Raw genomic sequence first — 27,914 nt, forward strand, 5'->3', positions numbered from 1 at the left:
ATGTAGTTAGACAAGAAATGCAAAAAAATAGCAATAGGCTATGTGTTCTGTTCTAAATCATATATTTATAGTATATACAGAGGTATTAATACAATGGATTTGAAAATACGTTTTTTTACATCCTGGGTTTAGTTTCCACTGAACGGCACTGAGCCAGCAGGCTGTCCTTGAACACGATAATCACATATAAACAGAGTTCCTCAGAAAAAGCTTCGTGTCACTGGAAGCTGAAGTACGTCAGATAATGAGTAATATTTGCCTGTCTCAGTGCCAGACTGTGCCACACATTTGGTATCAGCCTCAAAGTATAATTAAGATACTGAAAACATATAAATGAGTGTTAATCCTGCCATTTTCCCCTTAAAATGATCTCTATTCTGCAAAGGACTATAAGTGAGATGAAGTCAGGCTCGTATTTCCGTGACACTTGATATTCTCCAACAACTGGAACCATAAAATCATCACAGGCGAAATTGTGAAAACAGCTGAACTCAGCCTGAAAGCTGAAGCAGATACAGGATGCTGGAGCTGTCTGTTAAATATCCCAACACTTCAAGGTCTCTCCTCTCTCACCTGAGCCTGTCTTATGTTACTGCCTTGAGCCGGCCTCATGTGTCCAACCTCTGGCTCTCTTCGGGATTCTTCTGTTGGCTGATTGCTTGGTGGGAGGTATGTCCTGCGGACCTTTTCAGGTGGATAGGCACTTCTTCCTGGCCTATGCTCCCTCCTTTGCGACTTTTATCCTTGTCTCTCCTTATCTGAGATGTCCCGCTGCTGCCCTTTGACGAGACCGTCTGGCCTCTGAACAGCTGTGCTCGCTGCTGACACAGGCCCACCTTACTGAGAAGGATGAATATGTCTCCCCTGAAGGCTTTAGTGAAGATGGCATAGAGGAACGGGTTGGCACAGGAATTGAGCGGGTAGAAGAGCACCAATAAAATCTTGGAGTTGGACACGGTGATGAGCGGCCGGTCCAGCACGGCTGATATGGCGTAGAAGGAAATTGGTGCCATGCACAAGAAGTCAGTGAAGATGAGGACAGCCATGCGCTTGGCAATGTTGGTATCCTTGGATCCGGAGTGGTAGTGAGGGTTATGCACCGTGCAGTAGATCTTGAAGTAACAAGCACAGATGATGAAAAATGCTAAGATGTTGAGGACGAGCACTGACATGATGTAGATCTGAGCCGCTGCGGACTCGGTGTCCATGGGGAGGCAGATGCTGACCTTCTGGTAACTGCTCACGCCGACCAGTGGGAGCAAGGCCAGGAGGATGCAGAAGACCCAGCCGCCTAGCATGACAGCCGCTGCGTGGTGCAGGTGCAGCTTGCGATCCAGCCGCATGGCAAAGGTGATGGCGTACCACCTCTCCAGAGTGATCGCCGTCAAGGTGTAGACGGACAGCTCGCTGGCGAAGACTGTGAAAAACCCAGCAAGTCCACAGCCGGGGCCCGTCTGCCAGTCTATGGCGTGGTTGAAGTATTCGGCCCGCGTATGGAGGTCTACAGAGGCGATGAGCAGCAGGTAAATCCCCATGCACAGATCTGCAAAGGCCAGGTGACACATGAGGAACCGGGAGACTGAGAGCTTGTAGTGGCTGGTGAGGAGCACCAGGAGCACCACCACATTTCCCAGAACAGCCAGCAAGCTCACAAACCACACAGACACCCGCAGGAAGCCAAAACCCATTATGTCCTCACAAGGATTGAACTCATCGGGCGCCGGTGCGCACGCCACCTCCTCTCCCTCCTCGCACACCACATAGTCGTAACGACTGTCAAACTCCTGACTGTTGTCCTCCTGGGGGTTCTTTAGGGTCTCTCCGAAACCCACATCCTCATCTGGGTGGCCTCCAAAGTAGGCGTGGTAGTGCAGGCTGCCGTGGACGTCACCGCTCTTCCAATCTTGCTGGGCCTCTCTGTGATCCCCGTCTTTTAGCTCCCGGTCCGGGAGTGTTTCCACAACACTGTCCTCCTGGAGGGACGGCATGCGCAGGGGCCCCACGGAGCGCTTTTGATGCTGGTCATACAAAGCAGTAAGGTTGCAGATGATGTACTCCAAAAAGCTGAAAAACACATGCAGACAAACGCACAGAACATTGAGCCCATAAAATAATGATGCAGTCATCTTTATATCCACTTGAAGGAAAAGGGAATCCTGTTTTGAGAGCCATTACTAGTCTGGCTCGACCTCGTTCCTACAATAACAGCAGTGAGTGACACTAATTATGGAAGCACTGTAATGAATTATAGGTAAACACGTCAGGAGAGTTGATTCAATCCCTGCCAACATCTACATCATGCAAGTGCAGCTGCTGCCGCTCGCTGTGGCGGATCATCCAAATACACGAAATTCAAGGACTACATTTTTCATGCTGCCTTCTACACTCCACCAGCTACAAAAAAGAAGAACTGACAAACGCACCCTCGCTTCTTTTTAAGGTTTTTGAAGCCGCAGCAGTGGCTCGGGTATGTCAGGTTGGCGACGGTGAGGTGCTTAAAGGTCTTGATGGGTGGCAGTTTCTTGAGGGCCCAGGCATCACGTGCCTTCAGCTCCCGGACAGAGTCCATCCCTGTGGTTGGCAGGGAGGTGATCCCTGTTTGGGACACGTCTCTGAAAGACAGGTGGGGAATAAAAGACCTCAATTTTGGCCAAAAGAAAATGGTTATTTCCACCTGCAGTAATTTATATTTGTTGGCACGTTATCTTCTCGGACCTCCTCAGCTTTCCACATGCACAAGATGGAGAAATAAGCAGCAAGACAAAAGATTTGACACTGATTACAACAGACATGACATGAAAAGGAGGAACTGAGGTGTAGGTGGGTTGCAAAGAGGCTTACAGAGGAGATTTAACACTTGGGTGTATCGAAGGGATCGCCATAGATCTAGATTTTTGACCTTATTAGTGGCAGACTGGTCATGATGGGAGAGTGTGCGGGATGCAAGTCAGTCACACAGCACAGACGATTCAGAAACAGTTGGGGAGAAGGCCAAACAAATGCTCTTGCCCAATGGTGGGCTCTGTTTTCAAAGGTACCTTCGATATCTCAAATATTTGCTATATTTCCACTCTGCTGCTGCTTTTCTTTGCTGGAATTTACATTAGGTCCACAGTCTGTGGAAAATATGGGATTTAAACATTGTTTTCCCCCACAAAAATCCCACACATCTGTGGGGCTATGAGGTCACTCAAGAGGTGATGCAGCCGCGTCTTGGATAACACTTTGAAAATGGAATTACCAAATAAGACATTATGAGCTCAGAGGCTGCAAATGAGGCTACGTCCGTGATACAGCTGATAACATGCAGGTAAAAAACTCTGTATCCCATAACATAAGCATGCTAAAATAATACCAAGCACAATACTTTAATCTCACAAAGTGAAAGAACAACACTCGGCGACTTTCAAGTCCAGACTTTGGAACAGACATACTTTGAGCAACCCAGAAAAAAAGCTAGACATGATGAGACCAGCGAGCTCACGGATGGATTAAACAACACCCTGCATCTGTTTCCTGGAGTGAACTCCTTAGCCCATCATCTTTAAGTAATTACACGCGGTATTTCTCGCACTCAGCTGTCATGCCAAAGCCAGCTCAACCTCCTCGGGACGAAGACGTCCAGGGAATTGACAATTTCACCAACATCCTGCGTGATCCTGTTATCAGGACATTCCAACCTACAGTGCCGCACACGCCCCCCCCTCCCTCCACGGGCCAAGTAGAGTCCAAGCTCCGCTTTGCTGTAGTTTCCTAACCCTACATTGCTCCAAGTCATCAATTCATTTAATTAAATCAGATGTTTTCTAAGAGTTCATTTGTTCTTTTTTTAGTCCCGTTTGCTCTCCGCTCCTCTCTGTCCTCTGGTCTCTCTCGTGGGGCTCGTTGTGAAACGCCGTTTTAAGAAAAGGAAACAATAACAAAAGAGGAGCGCAGACCCTGAGAGTGTTGGTCCGATTTTGTCATTTCCAGATGTTTCGCTCATGACCTCATGGAGGTGACCTAACTCAGGACATGTTCCTCAGTGGAATAGAGGAAGAATACCTGCACACAAAACCAGTTTACCTTAGCAGACACTTAGCAGCTAGAGCCGAGCCACAACAGCAACCGGATAGCTGTGGTTAAAGGTGTTTGCATCAAATGTCCTTATATATGAGGTCACAGCAAAAAAGAAAACGGTATCGGAGAAACGTCGGAAGTCTCTCCATCACATGCTCGCACACAATGCGTGTCAGGTTTCCTGGTGAAAGGCGCAGCTGTGGAGGAAGGATTTTTCCTCTGTCCTGTTTCACAGACATGTCTCATCTAGTCCACACACTGTGAACGAGCACATTGCTGAACTCTAACTGGACTTACCGTCAGTAACTTCCTAAACAGGGCTAGTGCTAAACAGTGTTGGTCAAGTTACTTGAAAAAAGTAATCAGTAACTAATTACTGATTACTTCCCCAAAAAAGTAATCCCGTTACTTTACTGATTACTTATTTTCAAAAGTAATTAATTACTTAGTTACTTAGTTACTTTTTAAAAACACGATTTACAACCTGAAGAGGTGATAAAGCGATAGATCTTTCAGCCCAATTCTACTTTTTCTACATAATCCATCATACAAAATGTAATCAAATGGAAAAGCATCTTTTTTTTAACTTGTTTTATCAGTTTTAATCTTTTAACTTTATGCATCAAGCAAACATTTAATTATCTGCAACATTCTCTGACTTGAATAAATTAGTTTAACATTTAAACCTATTTTCTGCACATTCCAGCACATAAAATAAAATATTTTTTGTGTTTACACTCAGTCTTTCAAATAGATGCAAGTAAAACACAGCAGAAAATAAATAAAGTCAAAGACTCAGCGGTCCTGTTGCTCTATTTTCACCTGTAAAGCAGGAGTGGGGCAGGCGGAGGTTTACCCTGGTGCAGGTGTGCCGCGGTCAGTGGAAGAATCCGCGAGTTTCTCTGTGAGTTTCCCATTACGTCGTAGCTACTCGGTGCTTGTTGGAAGTTTAGGGGTTTTTTCGCTGTAAAAAGAAGTTTTCTTCCCACGCACAGCGGACACTAATGTTTTTGTCACTTTTTATGGAATCAAACTCAAAGTAAGGTCAGTACTTCCACGCTTTAAACGCTGCACGCTCATACTCTCTCTGCACTCGATATATGATCCACTGTTGATCTGCACACAGCTGCTGTCACGAACGTCACACTCGCTTACGTCACTGTCGTGAGACACTCTCGCAAAAAATATCACGGTTTTAGTAACGCAGTAACGCAGCGTTCCTATGGGAAAGTAACGGTAATCTAATTACCGTTTTTGCAATAGTAATCCCTTACTTTACTCGTTACTTGAAAAAAGTAATCAGATTACATCTCTGGTGCTAAATATCCCTCAAAACGGTTTGCTGTGGGTGTGTTGTCTAATCTTTGTTCTGTTCTGTCTTTTCATGTTTTAAAACCTACAGCCATATAAAACCGAAAGTGCAGAGATTAATAACAAGTATGATTCAGTGCAGAGAGGTCTGTTAACATTATCGCCAGTTCTAAAAGTTTCAGGTTGTGTCCTTATTTACCCAGAAACAGAAGAAAAGTGTGAAAACCTACGTAGACGCTACGATTCAGGAGCTGGTAGAATCACCTTTAAAAATGAAAGGTAACCATTTTCTGTATGACTTTGTGAGTCTTTCACATTGCTGTAGAGGAATTTTGGCCCCATCTACTTGACAACACTGATTTAGTTCATTGTGATTTGCAGGTATTTGTTTATGCACAGCTCTCTGAAGTCCCCAGTATGCCTGCAGCGTGGTCGCTTTGATTCCATTTATGCTCATCGTTATGGTGCAGGTGGCAGATAAAACCTCTACATCAGCGCTAACACAGGAACAGACAAGAAGTCAAAACATACTCAATCATTCAGGTAAGGAAATCCCAAAAAGATTTCAGACTGAAAAAGTCACTTGGATGAGTGATGAAACTCTACGTCCAGATGAACAGAATCAACTCTGGGAGTTTATAAACACCTCATTTCCACTTTAGCAACAACTGCAGGGGTGGGAGTGATGTAAGGCTTAAAGGTAGAGGTGAGGCTGCTTTAAAAACAGGGCTGCTGGAGACCAGAAATAAATGGCTGACGTCATGTCCATCTTTTATATACAGTCTATGTTATCAATATGCAATAAAATATTATGCAATAATAAAAAATATATATATAAGTGTGTAGAAGTACAAGGAGTTGATGAGAGTGGCTCAAATTTTCAGGTACTCACAGGAGAATGGGGCCGCTGATGGTTCCCGCAAAACATCTGTCATCCATCTCGGTTAAATACTTATTCCTGTGAAGGTCGCTGGACAGGAAAGCACAAAATTACGTTTTTTCGAGAGAAAGAAAACCTGCACGTTGAAGTCAGACTGACAAAGGTGAGGTGCGGGGTCATATTTCTCTTGTCTTTAGGGTCAAAACATCACAGAAAACGTCTCACTTGCATTGTTGATTCAAATTCGAAAGTATACGGTTTGACGGTACCTACTTCTCACCCTTGTGCACATCTCCCTGAATCCCTTAAATCTAATAAGGATAATAGACATGTGAGGGATGTGTTTGTCTTGGTCAGGCTGTGCTGGGATCAGTTCTCCCCTCAGCGCAGATCAGGCGCCAACACAAACACCCGTGTGGTAAGACTCACTAGTTACCGACCAATGGCTTAATTGGGCTGTTATAAGGACGTGGACTTGAGTGTAGGTGTTGTAAAAGAGGAGAGGGGTCTTAGATTAATATCATTAATATCTCATATCCTGACTATGCAGGATTCTGGACCAGAGGTGAAAAGCAGAAAACATGTTGCGACAAGGAGGGAAAAGGCGATATTGTTACCTTTTCTCTGCTCGGTGATTTATGAGGTTATTGAATGCAGGAGCATGAAATAGATTTCTACAAGCCTGAGGACTCGTGTCACCGAGTATTTGGGAGAAGGCCACTCTTAATGCAGACTTCCTGAAAGACATATTTGGAAACATATTTCCCCGTGAGAGCTCCTCCTTGCTAATCAAGAGCTGGACTTTTTGAGTGCATATGAGAAGGCCCAACTATGATCCTTCTGTAGCGCAAGTTTGGGTAAGGAAATAGACATCCCAGATGTCAGAAAGTGTTAAACCCAGGCAAAATGCTGCATAATCTAATTTGTGGGAAAATAGAGGGCCAATAAACTGTTTCAGGGCCCCAGTGACAGATAGTTACCCAGATACGATAAAAAAGACTTTTAAATCATTGTTTTGATTATTCAGTGTGATAGCGTCTGAAAGTGATGGGAAAAGGTTTTTTTTGCTTTGTTGGTCAGAGTTAAGAAGGTTTCTTTAGCTTCTCAATATTTTAGTAATAATTTAAGTAATCACTGTTGTTTCTTTGCCTAACAGCTGTTCATCCAACCCAGTGGGTTGGATGGCTGGTGGCGTTCCAGTGTTTCCAGTGCCTGTTAACTCTGTGTAAACACAGAGGTCTAACACAGAGTTAGGGGTGTTTGGTTATCTATCAGCATTAATGAATTCCTAGACCTTTTAACCCTTTAACCATCACATCTAAGGTCCAAACCCACACCCCTTTGTTTCGTTGTTTTTCTTTCTTTGGGCTTCAGTAAAGTGCTGACAGGTGGAACAGATGATGATGATGATGTCATATGCGCCACCAGCTACAGGTTGAGACATCCGTCACCTTGTATTCTTCAGATACATCTTAAGGCCTTTTTCCCCTCTTGTGAACATGTGTGCAAAGTGTGCAAAGTCCAAAAACCATCTACCTTCAAAGAAAACCAAATGCAGCACAATGAAATCCAGAAACCAAAACCCTCGAGCAAGAACAGAGAACTAAGAGAAAACAACAGCATGCATTGTGGTGCTCCATGCTGTGAGGACATCCCCACTCCGAATAAGGCCACCTAAATCAGGAGCCCAGACACCCCAGAGGACCAAAACATACAGGGAACACCAAGCTGCAGTGGACACCAGGGTGTCGAGCCCGAAACATGCAGGAAGGCCCACTGAGACCCAGCAGGGCCCAGACAGCCAGGAAGAGGAGCCCACAGCACCACAGGAGCCAAGGCACAGCGAACAGACCCAAAGCCCCGGAAGGACACCAGCCAGGACAACCAGGGTCCAGGGAAGAACCCCACTCTCTCTAAAAGTTTTTCTTGTTAAATTGTTCTTCTCATTTAATGAGGGGTTCACTTAGAAAGCAGATGATGGCTAACCTTAAGAAAAGTGCACATTCAACAAAACATCTTTTTTTCAGGATATTATCTCAGATGGACATGTTCATGTAACCGTTTCAGTCATCGTCTCTGTTTCCTGTGAGACGCTAACATTCAGTCATGCTGTGCGTGCAGGATTGAGTGATTTCCTGCTGTCGTTTCAATGTCTCACCATGACACATGGCACTGTGGTGTGAACATTATTACTGTAGCAGCACAGATATTAATAAATACAACTCCAGTTTACTATATCAGTGCACATAAAAGGCCCTGACTAAGAGTGAGGAGGATGACAATCTGTGAAGAGTGACAGGAAAGCAGAGGGAGAGAGGAAGACATGCGGCACATGGTCGCCTGCTCATCCCAGCGAGATAAACCAGCACCCAGGATAGACTTTTTCAAAGAGTTTAAACTGATCACTTTGTGTGGTGAAAACCACATAAAGCCACCTGATGAAAACAAAAACTAGCAGGAGAAACTAATGTGAGAGCTGCTTCAGCTAAACACTTCTTGGAAGGAGTTAAAAAAACAACAACAACTTTGCTCTATTCCTCTTTAGCCGTAAAACCCTCTCTGTACACTGATAATCAGGTGGTTCTTAACACACTCAAAATCTAGTTTCACTTTAATTTTGTAATGCCGTCTTCCTCGGGTCCTCTAAGCGACAACCATTTGTTTCCCCCCTCACTTTTGGACTCGACATTCTCAGTGTGGTGTGACAAGGGTATAAAACAGTTCAAACATTTATATGTGGATGGTGTTTTCAATAGTTTTCCCAAGTTGTCTTCTCATTATAATCTCCCTATTACCCATTTGTTTCGCTATTTTCAAATTCGAAATTTTGTTGCCAAGTGTTTCCCAAATTTCCCCTCTTTACCTCCAGAACAGCAGTGGGAAACTACGTTATCATTTGTTCCTCATCACAGAGGAACCATTTTGAAACCCTATGATGCTATTCTGTCTTTTAGTAACCACTCTAATGTTAAGCTTTAGCGTACATGGGAAGGAGAACTAGGAATTCGAATACATGAGGAGTCTTGGGAACAGGCTATAGCGAGGGTACGATCTTCCACCTCCTGCGCTCGTCTTGGACTTATTCAATTTAAGGTCATACACAGGGTGCATTTCTCTAAGTCTAGACTTTCTGAATTGTATCCAGAAGTGGAAAATAAATGTGATAAATGCCACGGTTCTCCTTGTCACCTTAGCCACATGCTTTTTCTGTGTCCTGAGCTACAAGGTTTCTGGACCGGGTATTTTGCTATTATGTCAACTGTTCTTGGGGCAACTCTTCATCCTTGTCCTCTGATTGCTGTATTTGGGATTCCTGTTCGCTCGCTTACACTTGATTCCACACAAAAGGACATTATTGCCTTCACATCCCTACTAGCGAGACGTCTAATATTGTTGCATTGGAAGTCTGTTAAGTATCCTACTATTTCCCGGCGGCTTAAAGATGTCATGTTTTTTTTTAAACTTGAAAAAAAATTTTGTCTTTGTTTTAGAATGCGTTGTTTTTTTTCATATATATATATATATAAGTTTATTTACTTAGGAAAATGAAGAAAGGTTGATTGTATTTCGGTAACTGCAAGTACTGTTGTTTTCTTTTTTCAATAAAAATATTTTCAAAAAAACAAAAAACAAAACAGCAGTGTGGAGGCACCTGGAAATCAGCCTGACAGGTTCAGATGAGTTGTGTCTGATAAGGAGATACTGCTGCTGGTGGAGCTTGTTGCTAAGCAATGAAATTAAAGGTATCATTCGCAAAAGTCCCTTCAGTACAAGCAGAAGAGATGGAAATATCGAGATGAGACAAAGGCTGTATTTTCTTTTATTTTGAAATGTGCATTTCACATGGAAAGGTTAAAAAAGAAATACTGCACTAAGAGAGACGCCGCGCTGAGGAGCATCTGTCTCACAGTACCAACCCTGACTTTTTGAGCAGTTACTATCACACACATGCAGCGAGTGTATCCTCCTCAAAAGTAGTAAAAACTAGAATACGTAGGGGCAAAAACTACACTCTCCCCAAACAGGTGCCAGTGAAGCTCAAGCCAGCAGCCGGTTATCTTGAATTTGGCCTAAAGGCTGGAAACAGAAGGGAACAAATGGAACAGTACCAGTGTTGTTGTTTCTCTTCAGCTTTTATAAAGTTTAAATGGGACAGTTTAAATTTAAAACCTGGCAGACAAGCTGTTTCCTTCTTACTCTTTCCGTTCTTTACTGCGTTGGCTGTAGCTTCATATTTACCTTACCATTCACCATTAAAGTCTGGAAGGCATGGGGGGAAAAAAAGCACATTTCCCAAAATTCCCAGCTCTATAACCAGTCATACCAGTTTTACTTCAGCGTGGTGTTCAGTCGCCAGAAATACTTACACTTGATCTAACTTTGTCCCGTTGAAGGCATGATGTCGTATGGATCTGAAGCCGTTTCCATACAGCATCCTGGAACAAAGCAATAAATAGTAACATCGAGAAAAAAGGAGAAGGCACTCATCAGGACTTGTCTCCTTCGGTTTAATAACCAAGCTGGTGAATGAAAATACTTTCCACATGTTGATCCTTCATCCGCTCCTCTGCACCAGTGACAGATGAGTGGGGCCTACTTGTTTCACTTTTTATGGTGAGACTTGTCTGTCCGTGCAATTTAGCGGTTCTTAAACCCAACATTTACCTCACTTCCCTCATTCCCAAATCCAACCGCATGCATGTGATTGCCCGTCAGTGGTGGGTGAGAGTGATTGTCCCGTTGTGCTTGTTTTTGCTATCTTTGTCAGCTCGAGTGAGGTCGGGGTGAGGACATGTTTTTAAAGTGAGGTCATTTTGCACGGCCCCCATTTCCTCTGGTGGCTATTTTAAGGTTTTTGCTTGGGTGAAAACAATGTTACAGTTTTTCTTCTATAAGCTACATGCAAGCGTAACATATTAATATGGATTTGCATCAGGTGTGCGATTGAGCTTTTTTAATACAAAGCATATATGTGCATCTGCGTGTGGTCCCCCCTGTGAGTGCGGTTCATATAGCTCACACTGTCAGCACTTCGCTGGTGATGCCACAGAACGCGTTGGCTGGGATCTCGGTGATGTAGGGCTGATCAACAATTTCCCTGCAAAGGAAGACGGAGAACGGGCAGGAAATGAAGTGGTGTTGTAAATAAATGCCTTTCACTGGAAAGAGGCATGGGGAGAAATGTGGTGTTGATGATTGTTTCGCAAGTGTTACAGCTGGGTAGGAAAATTAGATTTAGGAAATAAAGGAGCTGACTGAGTGGGTGAGGACAAAGAGAGATGAGACTGTGGATGGAGCTCATTTTAAACAACACCAGGGAGGCAGATAAGATACGAGCACACACACACACACACACACACACACACACACACACACACACACACACACACACACACACAGGACTTGGCAAATTTTGTATGTCAATAACTTACAAAAAAAAATTAAATCCAAAGAAAAGTGGTAGAATTTCACAAAATCGTGGCCACGCTTCCCATTATTCCCGCTGGGTTGTGTTCCAAATGACTTGCCCAGCCTTGTTTTGTGAAGTACAAAGGAGCATTATCAGTCTTTTCATTCTGTCTGCTTTGACACACAAACAATAACCACGAACCATGAGATGCTAACTTTTCAGAATAAAAACACTACATTATTCTGTCAACAATGTAGCAAAGAGAGGAGATGATAATGGCCAAGTATCCTTCTAAGTCTTATTGATTTACCATATTATAGTAATCAGTTGTGTTGATGTTCAAAGTAGGAGTTTTAAGAAGCAACTTACAGGATGAAGTTCATGTCGTTAGAATGGATGTTGCTCAAATCAGGGAAGAAAGTGAGGCCAGTATTGAAAATCCCCCTGAATGGCACAGAGAAGGTTACATTCATCAGTAATTGATCACCTTTAAAGGGGACCTACTATGCTCGTTATCCACTTCCTGGGCTCTAATAGTGTTTTTGCATCCTTGATACTAGATTTTTGTGCTTTGGTGAAACCATTTATTTTACTCTCTGTCTGAAACGGCTCATTTTAGCTCCCTGTCTTTAAGCTAACTGCCCCTCGCTACCCACAGACTGAAACTACAGACAGTATAAAACACTGATGTAGCTTCTGGGTCAGAAAAACGATGCCAATGTGGAAATGCCTTAAAGTTACAGTGTGTAAAATCTCATCACTAGATGTCCACTGTTTACCTCGGCTGTCAATATGTCTGTTTGCTCAGGAGGAGGCTGTAAAACTTGTGAAAGGATACGAAACGATGAGTGACTCACTTCGATGACAGGATGTTGAGGATATTGGGAACCTTTCCACTGTTAGCTGCTGTTGGCCGGCATCAGTCACCTTATCTTTGAAGTGGATCTAACCTTGTTATTCTGACACTTACTGGATACATTTTTTTAACATTGATAAAAAGTTACGTCTGTTTCGTAAATTTCAGTCATTCAAAATATAAGATTATCTGAGGTATGAAGCCACACGCTTATTGGTGCATGAGTTGTCAATCACAAGTAATTAGCCAATGAGCGTGCAGTTTCACAGTCAGACGTTCCCGCTTTCTGCAATGAAAATGCTGATGGTGGAAACATGTGACTTCAGAAACCAATTGGTGGAGTCACAGTAGCTGTGTCCATCTTTTATACTATCCGTGATTTTAATACAAACAGGGCTGTGTGCCTGAGATGATCATATTTTAGATATCCACTCTCACTGATGTCAGCGCCAAGAGCAGAAAACAACCCTGTGAGACAGTGTTTAGAGCACCCTGACCTCGCAGGGATTACTGTGACAGGTGCAAACCTCATTATTTGAACATTTGGGCCATGTGAGCTTTCACTAGTCTGCTATGTATGACAGAAAATAAAGAAAACCATTATACGTCCACTTTAAAAGTGCAATGCATGCTACTCTCATTATTGACTCTCTGCTGAATTCATTATAAATGCATCATAAAGTGAGAGGAAAGAAAAGACAGACTGTATCATTTAATATAAACAGTCCTTAAAATATAAGCTTTTAATAGCCAAGTAGAGGCAATGGGCTTTTTAACAGAAGCTAACCATGAGTAAAGACATCATGTCAAACTGCTAAACGTTGGCCTCCTGAAAGGAAAAATGTCTTGAATGATCCCCCCCTCATGTTTTGACTTCACTCTAATGTTGACGTTTTTAAAGACCTGTTCTAAAAGTACTTACAGGTACTTGAGCTCTGGGAGATGTTTAAAGGCTTCTGGGTCAATGTAGGTCAGACTTTTCGCGTTCCGAATCTCACTGAAAGAGCAAACACGGAGAGGTGTCAGCTGCTGCCAATGTGCTCACCTTTGAATCCAAACGAATGCAGAGCATAGGTAGAAAACGAAGGTGTGTCGACGCCATGATGATTCAGAAACACACGCGCTTTACAATCTTCAGACCTGCCGAGGGAACAGAGCAAGGTGGATGCAGTGAGCAAGAGAAGGGAAACTTGGTGCAGACAGCCAGGATCGGAAGTAAAGTCCAATTAGTGTTTCATTAGTGTGTTTACTCTGGTGCGCCCTGTGCTGCACTGAACTCTTCTCACTGCTGTCTGAGGCCATGAGGTGATCTGGAACGTGTATCCTGGCCTTTCTTCACACGCCTGGCAAACCTCATTTAAAGTTCCCGGGTAGATGAGGTTCATCTTCCCAGTGCTGTTGTGTAGAAACTCGGGGCTTACAGCAAAATATCGGAGGCAGTTAAATAAGCAAATACAACTTTTCCATAGTCTGTTAAGTTGGCTACTAAACTGATGAGTGGCAGCATTTCAGTGGGGCGAGGAAACCAGGTAAGCTGAAGAGTCGGAGTCTTTCTTATTATCCTTTGAACTCCAAAATTGGGGTCGGGATTTGATTTCTTTTTACTTGGATTACTGGTCGATCAAGTTTGTGTTTCTGTGGGTGGTCCTCTTTTCTTTGTCTTTGGCGGGTGATGTCAACCGTGCAATTTGCGCTGTTGCATCGAGCCTAAGTAAAAACTAGAACTGGGTTTACATAGCCAAGGTAAACGGCACAATCATGACAGAGAGGAAACAGCTCTGCCCTGTACATAAAAATAAAGGACACACGGAGAAAATGACATTTTAAGCCAAGAGAAGAGAAAGAGGTGTTATTCTGGTCACTGACAAACACATTGATTTATTTTTTTTTTGGCCACTTGGGGGCACCAGCACAAACTATAAATACTACATTTACAAATTATCACCGTAATTTCTCAGTTAACCTGCAATACACTGACAAAATGGTTTTTTTTATTCACTTGTATTCTGTTCTTTGGTTCCCAGAATTTCCCCCGCTGCTCTTCCCCCTGGCTTTTCTTAACCCCAGACTGAAGGATGCATACTGCACTCTAGCCCACCCTTTAAACTGTGCTCAGTCATGGCATGCAGTTCATACACTGGTCGAACAAGCCAGACTTCGGGGATCAAAAATACTCAATCATGGTACAGACCTGATTATACCATCTGTGTTTCTCTATGTCTTATGCTGTACAGCCACACCTCCTTTCTTTATATTTTGCTAGGAAAATGGGAAATAGGTGTAGTGATTTATTTACATGTGCAAATGTAAATATAAAAACAGTATATAAGGCAAAATCAAAATGATCCCTCACTGCTTAAATAATATTGAGGCTCAGACTTTGTCCACGACTGATAGTCTTCCATTGTGTGTTGTTATATTTAGGTATGCTTTGGCTGCTTTGGCAGAGTGTTTGGGATAACTGTCATGGAGTATCAAACCCCGATGACACCTGTGAGGATCCACACAGGCTGAAATGCAGCCCTGAACCATGACAGAGCCTCCACCGTGTTCACAGATGGTTGCAGACAGTCAGTGCTGTTCCTCTCCTGACTTGACAATTTCAAGTCAGGAGAGGAATTCTTTGATTTTCAGTCTAGTTCTTGTGTAATTTGGCATAGCGCCTCATTTTCTCCATGTTTCCCCTCCTTCAGAATGGCTTCTTGACAGCCACCCTTCCACTGAGATTATTTCTAATGAGGCTTTGGCGAACAGTAGATTCGCTGACAGCTGAAGGGCCAGATGTATCTCTCAGGTCCTGGGTCAGGTCTTTGCTGTTTTCTTAAGGACATGACTTTCAGATGCTGTTCATCAGCTGTAAAAGCGTTTTGGGCCTGCCACTTTCTTTGTACTCCATTTGCCCCAGTTCCTTACATTCTTAAAGATACACTATGCCAGGATGTGCCATGTTTTCATTGGATATTCCCTTGTTGGTGGGAACATACTATTTTATGCCCATCAGACATTTTTCATAGATTCAGCTAAAGAAACGAGAACAAATGAAACATTTTTCTGACAGGCTGCTAGTAACAAAGATACAATTTAAAATCACTTCCTTGCTGAGTGTCTGTGAAGGTTCTCAGTCATCCAGGTCATCGTAGTCTAAGGAGCTTGGAAAGGAAGCCGTCTGGACTTCTTTAAATTGCTTGAAGACGTTTCACCTCTCATCCAAGAAGCTTCTTCAGTTATGGGGTCAAATAGTGGAGAGTCCCAGATTTAAGCCCTGTAGTAGTACCCCACCCCCCAAGAGGGACAAAGGACCCCCTAATGATCCCCTACCTAATCACATGAGCCAAGGTGTGAAAAAGGGTGTAGGTCACAATCAGCCAGGGTTTCGGGTGAGCTCATTGTGAAACCCTGGCCCCACCCTATCAGGGCCCAGGATGTGAGTGGGCGTTAAGGTGTCTGGGAAGGATCTCAAAAATGGATTATAGATGGCAGACAGTTGGTGTTGTAAGCCCCGCCTCTGTTCAAAGATGGTCGCTCACAGTGGACATAGATGGCTTCTTTCACTCCTCTTTCAAACCATCTGTCCTCTCTGTCCAAAATGTGAACATTGGCATCCTCGAAAGAGTGACCTTTATCCTTAAGATGCAGATGGACAGTCGAGTCTTGTCCTGTGGAGGTGGCTCTTCTGTGTTGTGCCATGCGCTTATGAAGTGGCTGTTTGGTTTCTCCAATGTGGAGCTTCTTCAATGAGAGGTGAAACGTCTTCAAGCAACTGAAAGAAGTCCAGACGCTTTTCTTTCCAAGCTCCGTAGACGTCCTTGCTAAGTCTGTTATGTGTAGACACAGCACAGGTTTATCCCTTAAGTTAGGTGCCTATGCTTGAATTATTTCATAGGTACAAGGACTGGACTGAAAATTATTTAAAAAGCAGCCAATGTCCAAAGAAAGGCACTGAAAGAAAGCTTGAAGAACTATTGCTCAAGACACTATTAAAAATTACAACAAAGTCCTGCTCCTTGGAACCAAAACATAAAGGAATGAAGGATGGCTCGGGACTTTTGCACAGTTCTGTAGCTGTACATGAGGCACACGATGAGCCAGAGCAGTGAGCTAAAGAATTCCAGTTCAGTGAGTTCAGACCATAGTTCAAATAAAAATACTGATTAGCACAGCTTTAGCCTTTATGTGGTAAAGACCTGTGTTTTCTTTGTGCCAAACAAGAGTTTACACTTTCATAAAAAAGTCATATCCAGACTGAAGCAGCGTGAAAGTTTACATATGAGCCGTATAGTTCGAGTGTAGCGTTGAGAGATTTCAACATTTTTAAAAAACCAAGTATTCATCGCACTGGTAGTTTCATGTTATGGTGGCACAAGGGAAACTTTATCCAACCCCCTCTGAATTCTTAGCTCCAATGGCAAGTCCTTGATCCACAGCTGCTGTCGGCCTCAAGCAGCCAACAGGAAGCAGAGCATTAATTTGTGTCTGACCCTGAAGGAAACCTGAGAGAGATGCTATTATCTTATGGATGGCACTACACCACACCAATCAGCGGCAAATAGGCCCCAGAGATCCAAAATACACCCCCAGAACACACATACAACCCTCAGCTAGCAGCTTGAATTATTACTTCTGTCTGTGTTTTGATATCTGGATTTCAACAGCTAATAAGGAAAGAACTCGGATAGAAAAGACATCCAAATCATGTCGAATTAACTTTTCTAGCTGTTAATCATAATTTCCGTCTCAAACGACTGCACACGCCCGCGTTTTTTAAGAGTGGAAACAAATTGGCATGTGCACAAGCTCCTGTGTTACAGGATGCTATACCTTGGAACAAATCATTCACATGAGCAGGAAGTCTTGCAGTAATATATGAAGTGCTGGGAGGTGTTCTGCTGGAAAGTGTGTGGTCCACGCAAGACACTCAGCCATAAATCTCTATCCCATAATTGAGAATAGAGTGCACCTTGCTAGACTTTTTCCCCTGAGCTGCTTCAACGAGAGCTGGAGCATGAAGAAAAAGAGCAGAGAAGCCAAACACTGGCTGCTGTTTAGCCTCTCTGCTCTAACATCTTATTAGAGCGAACTCAGTAGTAGCTCACCAAATACATCCAAGATAATGAGTTATTTCATTGAATTGAATTGTTTATCTAATCTGCATTTAGTATTCCCACAACAGGGTTATTTCTTTAGCCTCATGAACTGGCAAAAGCGCTCTGATTACAAGTGGCGAGCAGTGTGAAAGGGAGAAATAAGCTCCTGTCTTTCCCTGCTTTCATTTGCTGCTGGCAAGGTTCAAAATTAAGCAGTTTTTTCTCCCGAGAGAGAGCAAATGGAACAGCTTGATCAATAAAGATCAATAAAGAGTGTGCCCTTTTCCTTTAGTTACTCACATGTGGGTAATTTTCCTCAGGCTGTAAAACGAGTGCTTCTCCAGCCTCTGCAGCGTCATGTCCACAGATATATATCTACGAGAAATAAACAAAGCTATCGGACAAATTGTCTGTGTAATATAAACATAAACGACTTCTTTGTAGCACATGACTTTAAAGAATGAAGGTACTGTGGTCGTGTTAGGAGGGGGGAAACATAAGACATGTTTTCACAAATGAGTTTGTGGCTCCAAAAATCATCCTAAAGCCTGAAAGTCTTTCCTGAATTTATAAGTCCACCTTGTGTAAAGCCTCCAAAGTCGTGGGTAATTTTACAGGCATGCACCTCGCATATACATTACTTAGTCATCAGTCACTCGGCTGCATGCTCTGAAAATAATCACTTACTTTTTTACAGTTATTATGAGTTACTTGATAAAACACACCTCTGTGTATCTGAAAATATAATTGACATTTTATTGATTTTCTGTCCTGAAGTCTGCCTGTTCAGAGTCAGTCGAAATGCTGGCCGTGTGCACTTTTGTGTGGTTCAGGCTTATAGAAAACCTCTCCTCCACACATCCGTCTCTCTTTATGCATGACTTGGACGCAGATGTGGAACTCAGCAGCTGAGGATCAAGGCTCAAGTGTATATTTTACCTCAGCACAAAAACTCCACCTCTACACCCAAAAATCTCTGCTGGAATACCTAGGCCATGTCCAAGCCCTGCTGTGGTGGAAGGAGAAACATTCCTATTGCAGGAACGCATTAGCTCTTCCAGCTCTGATTAGAAGCCAGCGGTGACACTAAACAGAGAGCATATCGTCTGCTTGGGTGAGAGACAAAAGGGAAAGGGGTGGCTGGGTGTGAGGGGAATAACCTGCACTCACATTCTTGAGATGTTGACCACGTTGGCAAAGGCATCCGCTGGCACAGATGATAGACGGGTCTCAAAAAGCCACCTGGTTAACAACAAACAAACAAAAAACCCCATAATGATGAATATTTAATTTGTCACAAAAAAGTTTAATTCCAATTTTACTTGTAATTTCTTTTGTAATTGTATGATTAGATTACATTTAATGACATTACAGTAAGTAGCCAGAGCCAGCACGTCACTTTGCTAAGCTAAGTTAGCTCAAATTAGCTTAGCATAAAGATTAGAGATGTAAGGAAAAAGCCTGGTTTAGTGGTTATTTTTACACTTCAGTTGTTTTGCAGACTAAACAAATGATAGAAGATATAATGGACAAGTGATTTAAAGGTGGTTTTGTTACCTGTGATAAAAGTCAGAGAAGTCTTTCTCTATTTTTTCCAGTATTGACACTTAGCTAACTATACACAAAAGAGATGCTCATCTGCTATCCCTTTCTATTCCCTCCATCCCATCTTCTGTCAGCAGCAAAGTCAGGAGTGCATTTCCCAAAATAGCAGTTTATTTACATATTCACATTTCAGTTGAAAGAAAGAAGGAAACAAACAGTACAGGCAATGAGGGAAAGAAAGCAATATGACAAAGTCCAAATACTAGCGGGTCTCCGGAAAAAAAGAGAAAAAGATGAAAGCTTTCTCTGAAGATAATGGGGAAACAGATCCCCCCTGAAGGAACAGAAAGGAAAACAAGGACATGAATGTAAGCTGGCAACCAAATCAAACAATGTCTGGGTGTGTTTATGATGTTTCAGAAAGTGTAGTGTGCGAGACATTAGAGTTCAGGAGATTTAATGGGTAAGTTGTCATGAAGGAGAAGAAAACAGGTGGAAAGTTCTTAGGAAATAAAAGACCAAGACTGAGAACTAAAAAAAGCTGGTAAGGTATGTGATTCACGTGGAAGAATAGCTAACGGTTAAACAATTTTTATGTTATGGGGAAAATAATGGAATCTGAACCATTTTAAATATATATATATTTTTAATTTTGTAAAAGAGAGAATCTTTTAAATGAAATTTAAAACACTAAAAGAAAATATTTCAAAATAAGAAATAATTTCAGAATGGGATTATGGGAATTTTGTTCTCTCTCTCTCTTTTTTTTGATTCATAGACTTTAGCCTTTAGGCTTTAGCCAGAAGATGATTAGCCTATTAAAGAAGTATCTTTAAACATTCATGGCGAAACATCTTGCATGGTTCTACTTAAACGTCAGTGCATGGATGCCTACCTACAACAATTTACCCAGACTGAACTCAAATCCATCACATACACAATCAGACAAAGCAGGTCCCACTGAGACTAGAACTCAGATTGCTAGATTCAAAGGCCAGAGTGCTAACCATTACACCATGGAACCATCAATTCGTTACAAGAAAGCTATGTGCTGGTATGGATGTTGGTTGCACATATCTTTTTGAGACTCTTCAGAGGGGACGTGTCATCCTGTCACGATGTACCTCATCAAGCAGGCTAGATTTATTGAGAAAGTATACAAAAAATATTTTGAGGAACCAGTTGGTGACTACCTAGCGACCAGTTGAGACCACCTGGCAAGACAAACTCTTTGCAACCTTCAGCAATCAGTAAACGCCAAAACATTTAAACGGCAAAGTGATTGTCAGGGGGTCGCCCACTGCTCGCTAGCCTTATGTGACTGGGGCTTAAACAAAACTACGAAATGGGCGGTGGCTATGTCCAGGAACATCGAACAACAATATATATAAAAAAATGTAAAAAAAAAAACACGCACATTAATAGATAGGGTGTTGTCATTTTTTGCGAAACAAGAAATGTGTTGACATGTGCTAGTAAATGAAATGTGTTATTAAAAAGTGCAGTTTAGCCTTTTTGACATTAATCAACTAATTCGCTACTTCATAGGAAATAAATGAGTGATAATAATCATTAAATCTTTACACCAGGGCATCATCTAAAATGTTCAACCTTTTCTTTAAGGACACACGACCTTGCAAATAAAAAGTGTTATTTCTTTCCTTGCTGGAGACTTTATTGCGGTGGACTTAGGAATCATAACATAATAATAGAGGAAAGGGATTAAGATGGTATCCACATGTGTTGCTGTCATGTTATATTCCAGGCTCATGGGATGCACATTTAGAGTTTGTTCCACCACATCCTGATTCAACTAGCAACAGTGTACGCAAGCACCTTTGGTTCATCAGGGGAACAAAAGACTAATTCAGAGGCTGAGATTTGGCCGATGAGTCCGCATCACGCTCGCACGTGGAGCGGGGTTGTCAGTCTGCAAACACGGGCGCACGGCACTCTGCACGCGCTCTGACAAACTCAAACAAACACAGCGACACAGAGCAGACCCTGACACCAAACACCCCGCTCAGAACCACGCAGTTTCACCGCCACACTCCAACCAGAATGCATTTTCCCTCAGGAGTACAGGGAGAAGACCGGTGAGGCCATCTTGAAGGGCTTAAGGAGAGAATTACTACCCCAATTTGTCATTTTGGATAGAAAACCTAAAAAACAAACAGGCTGGGAATTGACTTTGAAGTGGGGAGAGGCCACATAATTCACAGTGGTGTCAGCGCCCGATTGACAACATAGCTGTGTTTACTATGAGCTCTCTTTAATTTTGTGCGTTGGCTGGTAGAGAGGCTCTGTTACATATTGTGCTACAAACCTTTCTCCAGATGGAATCGTTTAAAAAAATAAAAGTTCCATAAAAACGCAAGAGTGTCCACTGCACACTTGCTTTCTGACATTTACTTGTTCAGTCGTGTCTTGCAATAGACACGTATAGAAGCGCTGTTAAAAAAGTGATTTGTTTTCTCATAAACACGTGCAGAAATTAATGCACCACTAACAATTTCCACTGCATGACCCATTGGTAGAAATGAATGGCTAGTAAATTGTCAGTGTTTCCATTAATCGCATCTCATCACGTTCAACATCCTGCTTTTTCTCCTCTTGCATTAATCAGGGTGCTCATCTGTTACCATTCAGCAAACGGCATTAGGATTTCACTGTGAGGGGCTGTTTTATTAGACGTTGACTTGTCACATGTTTAAACTCTGATCAAAAAAAAAAAATCTGAGGTTTCTGAAGAACTGGAACTGCTGCGTTTCCATTGAAGTGTTTTTCCCTCTTAATTATTCGCAAATGGAACTCTTGGGGTGTTTGCAAAATGTGCTGTAAAAGGTAAATATTGTATTTGAATGCAACGTCCAGACGCAGGCGGGTGTCACGCTAGGCAGGCTTCTCAGCACGCCTGTGCTTTTCCTTTCCACCTCTCAGAGTCCCGGTGGCACACGGAGTAACCTCCACACACAAAGCACTCTAAACTCCAAGTATCCACATGTGCACTCTCGCACACACACACACTCAGACGGCTGCTTTGCAGTCCCATTTCGTTTTGTGGGAACTTTTACACGTTGTCCCGCACAAAACTATCTTTAAAATCTTTAACCAAACTCTTGTGCTAATGGCTAAATTAGCACAGAAAGCTTCAAGGCTTTTACCCACAATGGGACATTTTATAAAAGGTCATAGCTCACAGCTTCACAAATGTCTCAAAGGAAAGCTTGAGAAGAGTAAGTAACACACTCGATTGCTTTCTGGCAGAGATGAACAGATTGTATGGCTAAATTAATACCCCAGCGACTTCAGCTTAACTCTGTCCAGTAAAATAAAGGTCTGCAAACCAGCAGTTCAAAGGTTCATCAATTATAACGTAAGACTGTAAAATATTAATAATATGAATAATGATATGGTTTAGTTGTATAAACCGTACAAAAGCTCTATTTTGGCCTCTGCTTTTAAGCTACATTTCCTGGCATTAAGCTCTTTTATGCTTCAAAAAGCATATACGAATATTTAATTCTTAACTTTCAATTTCCCAGTTCAAAATCATGTAATGTGAGTGCTTTGAACTGAGTTTTGACCCTAAAATGAATACAAATTTTTAATAAGTACCATCCCTTATTAAAACATTGTTATAATGGCAACATATGTAGTAAATGGTATTGGTCTAACTCCTGAATTTCTATCACGACAGTTTCTAAGGAAAACCAAATGGTGAAAGACATCTCTGGCAGCAGCCACGAGGTGAAAGGCCAAAATAAACGCAGAGCTGGACCTAGTTGGAGTCGCAAAAAGTGGACAGTATTGGCCTGACGAGGGCATTGGGGGGGATTTGTTCCTCTGTGTTTGTCTAGGCTATAGGAAAATCTAACTTTATCACACCTCATCTGCTGGAACATCCCGCTCAATACCCGGTGTATTTTGGGCTTATTTGGCAGATATTTTTATCAGGAGCGCTGGCAGTGCTAGGCTGGGCAAACTGAACAAGAATGTGAAGAACATTGAGGACATCGATTCACGTGGACATATGAATTGAAGCAGTGACGGGGAGGTAATTTTATGTGATGGGTGCTGATGAAGGCAATGCAAAGTATTTGGAATTTTGAGATGGAGGGACGCTCTAGTAACTGGAAGTGAGGAATGGGGATTATCACGGCACAGCGCAGAGCCTTCTCCTGGGCTTTAGTGAACACTACATCAGGGATAGTTGGAAGAGGAACAGTTTAAAATATCAAATCAATAACCAAATTATAAGGTGTAAATATCACCGTTTATATCATAGCTTACTAGAAAATGTGGATTTTTCAAGTCCATCATGAAATGATAAGAACTCTGAGAAGGTGTGTTTAACCAGGCTGCTTTACCCTAAATGCTAACATTTCCATACTAACAATGGCAATAGATGCTAGAATTAGCATGAAACTGAAGGAGATAAGAATTATATTTATATAGCGAGTACTGGGGTGAAAAAAGAAGAAAAAGATTTGTGTATGATGATAGTGGACACATTCTAATAATTTGCTTGCCCAAACACGTGTGGTAGACAAAGAGAGTACATCAGTGTTGTTGAATTTTAGCCGACTGACCTGTGAGACCAAAACTTCAAAAATGACAATCATAGTAAGCATTCAAAGTAATAACCTACAGCACAGTAAAGTATATTAAGTCATTATTAAGTATTAGGTATAGTAACTGTTGAAGTACAGCGCAAGTCCTTCTACAAACGAGGTAGTTTTTTTTAAAGTTTTTAATTAAACTAATGTTTTCTTTCAGTTTTTACCAGGTCGGAGTTGCTACCTGGATAGAATCACTTGTCAAATCTTATTAAAACTGCTAAAAAGTTATTCTGACTTTACCCCAAAATAAGGTGATAAAAAGCTGTTGCCACTTTGCTGTTGCAGAATTATCTCAAAGATTCTTTGAGCACCATGTTTCTCCGTTGATGTTTCTGGCATATTATTATATTTTAAAAAAAAATGCCCACTTGGTTATGTTCCAGGTCATTACTAAAGTGCTGTACATCGTGTACAATTAAACGTTACTGTTTGCTGATTTCAGTGGAAATACCCTTTCTGATGTTTCCAGTGTTTCCACATCTGCGATGGAGTCCATCTGAGGGGCATGTGTTTCCATCAGTCAAGGCCACAGCAAACGGGTCGCTCTCTATTGCATAATTTTCACCCTCTACTTAAGCAGTTTGGGAAATGTAAAAGCCCTGCTACATTTTTCAGAGGTGATCCTTACGAATTACATCATTGGCTCCCAGGACAGATTTTGTTGGGGTCTCAGATAACAAGATGACTATTGTACTTTTAGTTTATTTATTTATTTATATTTTAACTTTTTACAGTCAGCACATGATTGCAACAAACTATAAAGCTTTTAGTGTAACTTTGCTTTGCTTCATTTCCCTCCTAAACTAGGACTTTCCCAGACAAAGCAAGATATTTAAAGATGTCACATTGGTCTCTGAGAAAATATTAGGAGTAAACTCCACTTTTATTTCCCATTTCACAGACAAGACAAGCTTTAGAAAAAGCAGTGCGCAGAAAATTGATAATGAAAATGATGATTAGTTGCAGCCTGAGCTGGCAGTGATGCTAGAGGAAACACTGTCTTTGCAAAATGAAAACAAGTGAGTGAATGTTGGCTTTTAGCAGTATTCTTGTCATTGATGATACCATCATCAGTGGCGGTTTAGCACTGTAAATTAATACAAGATACACACAGAAGCACATTTTAGAGGTCAAAGCAGAAAGTGAAAAAAATTATGTGAGGAAATATGAGCCTGTTATTGATTGTTAAAACATTTCTTATCACCAAAGAGCATCTCTGGTGTCTGCAGTACATTTGTGCCATGCAGTGGTCTCACATACAGGACCCTAACCTGAAAGCTGTCAGTACCTTGGTAGCTCAAACCCTCCTCAGACGTTGGTGTCAAGATTATTTCTTTCTTCTTCCTATCTCGAAAAGTCCTACAGCTGATTTACCAGAGCAAAATAAAATAAACTATGGACAAAGGCACACTCGATGTGGTATACATATAGCCTAGTCAGCAAACAGAGATCCAGCCATAAAGGTGATTTCCAAATATTCCAGTGCAGATGTGATTATTTTAAGACAGAGTGTAAAAAACAAATATTACATTAGAACTGATTAGCATGAACTTTTAATATAAAACCAAGAGAGGTTTTCACTCGTGTTTTGAAATGTTCTGTTTATATTATTTGTATAGTTTCAGGTTATAAAGGTGGCTTAACTGAGTCGTTTTAAATAAAACCTACTAAACTGGGGTCATATTATTTCACAATTAATCTTGTAATTGTTAAATGCATCTCCATGAAAAATGAAAATATCAGTGTTCTTTTTCATATGTTTTAAGGCTTTACAATAACAAATAGTCAAATACAAGTGACACAGACAACTGCAGATCACAGTAATGCTATAACAGACAAAAACGATACCTTGAAAATGAAAGAATAACTACTTAACAACATAGACAGTCTCAGGATCCCCTGGGTGCACTTTGGAATATTCATGCTATTATAATGATTTTTCCTCGGGGTTAGGAACACTTTACATTCACAGTGCTTGGAAGAAAAAAAACAAAAACAGCAGGATTACTTTCACAGACGCGTTTTGAACGCCTACTTACAGCGTCTCCGTGCTCGCTGGGAACCTGGGGAGAATATCAATGTCAAAGCAGGAGATAGTGAGAGTCTTCCACTCGGAGCACTCGCAGACGGCAGGGCAGGAGTCAGCCTCAGATGCAGTGCTGATAGGGAGGGTGACGAGCGTAAACAATGCGCACGTTATCACCTGCATGCTGAAGTGCTGCTGCACACTGGCAAGTGTTGGGTTTCGATGGTAGTCCCCCTGAAGTCCACAGCCACAAAGAAATCTACCAGTTTGAGTCAAGCTGTCCCTAATAGCCTGTGCTGTTTGCTGTTTTTCATGAATAATCCTTAGAGTGACCAAGTGGAGCTGCACTGCACTGTTGTGCACAGTTTGCTTTACCGGGCCACAGGAGTTTTCTGTGAAGCTGGGGATGCTGTAGGACGGGCAGCTGCGGCTCTGGTGGGTTTGGAGGTTCTCTTCAGCTGCTGGAGGGGAGGGTGAAATTATTGAGACAGTCTGGTGTTGTGCAGAATGTAGTCCACCCCCTTCTTGACTAGGATTTGCAGGAATTTTAAAAGTTTTGCTAATAGATAAACTACATTTTTACACAACTTTTTTGTTCGTTGTAATTATGTTATAAGCACATAATAATAATAATAATAATAATAATAATAATAATAATAATAATAATAATAATAATAATAATGCTATTTATTATTATTATTATTATTACTATTATTATTTTAATACAACTTAAAGTATAATGTATACGTTTTTAACACAATTCTTTTTTTAATACCACCTTGTGGTTTTCAGTATGCACATGGACAAAATTTTCTTTTTTCCCCTTTTCTATCCTCGAGGGCGGCAGTACTGGCGCAAAAAACACACCTTTGGACAATGTAGTTCTCAAATAATCAATTCCCACACTGCTCCATGATGGGCAGCCTACACTTCCCAGCGTTCCTCAGAGTTGCTCTGGTCCGTTTGTTTTGCTGCTCAGACGCGGCTAGTTCAACTTGCCACAGCGCGGAGGAGCTGAGGGTTGTTCTTCTGATGGCTGTCTTCCGCATAGCGTGAATTCAACCTCTTCTCTTTAATTAGCATCTAACGGTCGCTTGTATTCCATGTGATTCTGCTTTGTAGTTTTTGTTTTGTAGTCTTATCGCAAGGTTAAATTCATTGGCTAACGTTTAGTTAGCTAGCTGGCTAACGTTTACAGGAGTTTCCACTTGTTGCTAGCCAGGAGGAGCATCGCCCACAACAATGCCAGGATACCCTTGGTTCTCGTGGTTTCCTTGACAGATATCTGTTTCCTTATGTGTGGTCAAAACAATGGTGACACGGCTCCCATGTGTTGTGACAGAGTTATCAATTGTAAAAAAGAAAAGAAAAAAGTTCATAGGCATCCCATTTTCGTTCTTAATCTGATTAACGGTGCACTTAACAGCGTTTTCCGCTGATGAAAGTAGTGCTGCGCCATACTTTGCGAAGTCAGCCGTTTACGGTGTCCGCTCCTCGTCTCAAAGTATGGATATATCCAGCGACTCTGACTCATACGACAGGACCCCGGACCACCGGTCACGGCGGCGCGAAGCCCACCGCAGACCTGGCCGGGACAGGGCGAGAGGCAACGGGAGAGAAATCGACGGGCGAACCGTAGACATCTCCGAGAAAATCAGCACTCTTGCAAACACCTTACAGGTACTTTGCGCAGGTTTGCGTCAAAAGACATGCTATGTGGATCTGTTCAGGGTCCACCTGCAAGCATTCACCTGTGTTTGTCCCCAACCATACGACCAAGTCAGGTGTTGGGAGATAACAAATCACTTAGGTATAAGTTTCATCTCATCATGGGCTGGGAACACACTGAACAATGGTCTGTTGGCCTTTTTTCGGCAAATTTTCAGTATCAGACTCTTTAGTTACTGCATTTAAATGATGTTTATACACTTTTTAAATGTAGGGTTTTCCATCAGTTTATGGTTCAATTGTTATTATGTAAAAGAAAAGAAAAATCAATTGCCGTGTGAGAAGGCAGCATAATGCAGTGATGCTCTTCCTTGTGTTTGTCTGATTCAGAGTGCTCCTGTTTTTGTGTCTCTTCTTTGGAGAATTAACCTGCTTAAATGGCATGTATTCCCT

The 27,914-nt window shown here is 42.0% G+C and overlaps 2 protein-coding genes across 8 annotated transcripts in view; one reads left to right on the top strand and one right to left on the bottom strand.

Moving 5' to 3' along the window:
- Positions 1-26,796, bottom strand: tshr (thyroid stimulating hormone receptor). Of its 2 annotated transcripts, XM_085246662.1 has the most exons (12): positions 26,661-26,796; positions 26,169-26,254; positions 25,807-26,027; positions 18,771-18,842; positions 17,901-17,975; positions 13,439-13,513; positions 12,030-12,104; positions 11,271-11,348; positions 10,618-10,686; positions 6,263-6,340; positions 2,424-2,612; positions 1-2,064 (listed from the first exon to the last, which is right to left on the bottom strand). In XM_085246662.1, exons 3-12 carry the CDS (start codon positions 25,974-25,976, stop codon positions 609-611), a joined length of 2,337 nt encoding a protein of 778 aa, XP_085102788.1. In that variant the 5' UTR covers positions 25,977-26,027; positions 26,169-26,254; positions 26,661-26,796; the 3' UTR covers positions 1-608. The 2 variants fall into 2 exon arrangements, with proteins under 2 accessions (XP_085102788.1, XP_085102787.1); XM_085246661.1 differs by lacking the exon at positions 26,661-26,796 and having other exon boundaries at positions 25,807-26,393.
- The window catches only part of cep128 (centrosomal protein 128), a 79,134-nt gene that overhangs the window by 6,588 nt on the left and 44,632 nt on the right, over positions 1-27,914 (top strand). The window contains exons 2-3 of one of the 6 annotated variants that reach the window (XM_085246658.1): positions 5,574-5,649; positions 5,752-5,913. Coding sequence is in view for 5 of the 6 variants with exons in the window: in XM_085246657.1 (XP_085102783.1) it covers positions 27,300-27,473 (174 nt within the window). In the remaining variant the exon portion in view is untranslated. Of the gene's footprint in view, positions 1-5,573; positions 5,650-5,751; positions 5,914-26,762; positions 27,474-27,914 lie in introns of those variants that run through there. The other 5 variants (XM_085246657.1, XM_085246654.1, XM_085246656.1 and 2 more) reach the window with 5 other exon arrangements.

Source organism: Mchenga conophoros, linkage group LG15 (assembly GCF_057382185.1).
Source record: "Mchenga conophoros isolate Kocher_MC1m ecotype Shallow Benthic linkage group LG15, M_conophoros_male_GT1.1, whole genome shotgun sequence".
In the NCBI taxonomy this organism is placed as follows: domain Eukaryota; kingdom Metazoa; phylum Chordata; class Actinopteri; order Cichliformes; family Cichlidae; genus Mchenga; species Mchenga conophoros.

What these genes read in the sequence shown, in the direction of transcription:
- tshr (XM_085246662.1), bottom strand. Translation starts at nt 25,976, where the DNA reads ATGCAGGTGATAACGTGCGCATTGTTTACGCTCGTCACCCTCCCTATC. An exon ending in CTGAGGAAAATTACCCACAT is followed by an intron (nt 13,514 to 17,900) that starts GTGAGTAACTAA and finishes TTGCTCTTTCAG; the next exon opens with TGAGATTCGGAACGCGAAAA. An exon ending in AACGACATGAACTTCATCCT is followed by an intron (nt 11,349 to 12,029) that starts GTAAGTTGCTTC and finishes CTTCCTTTGCAG; the next exon opens with GGAAATTGTTGATCAGCCCT.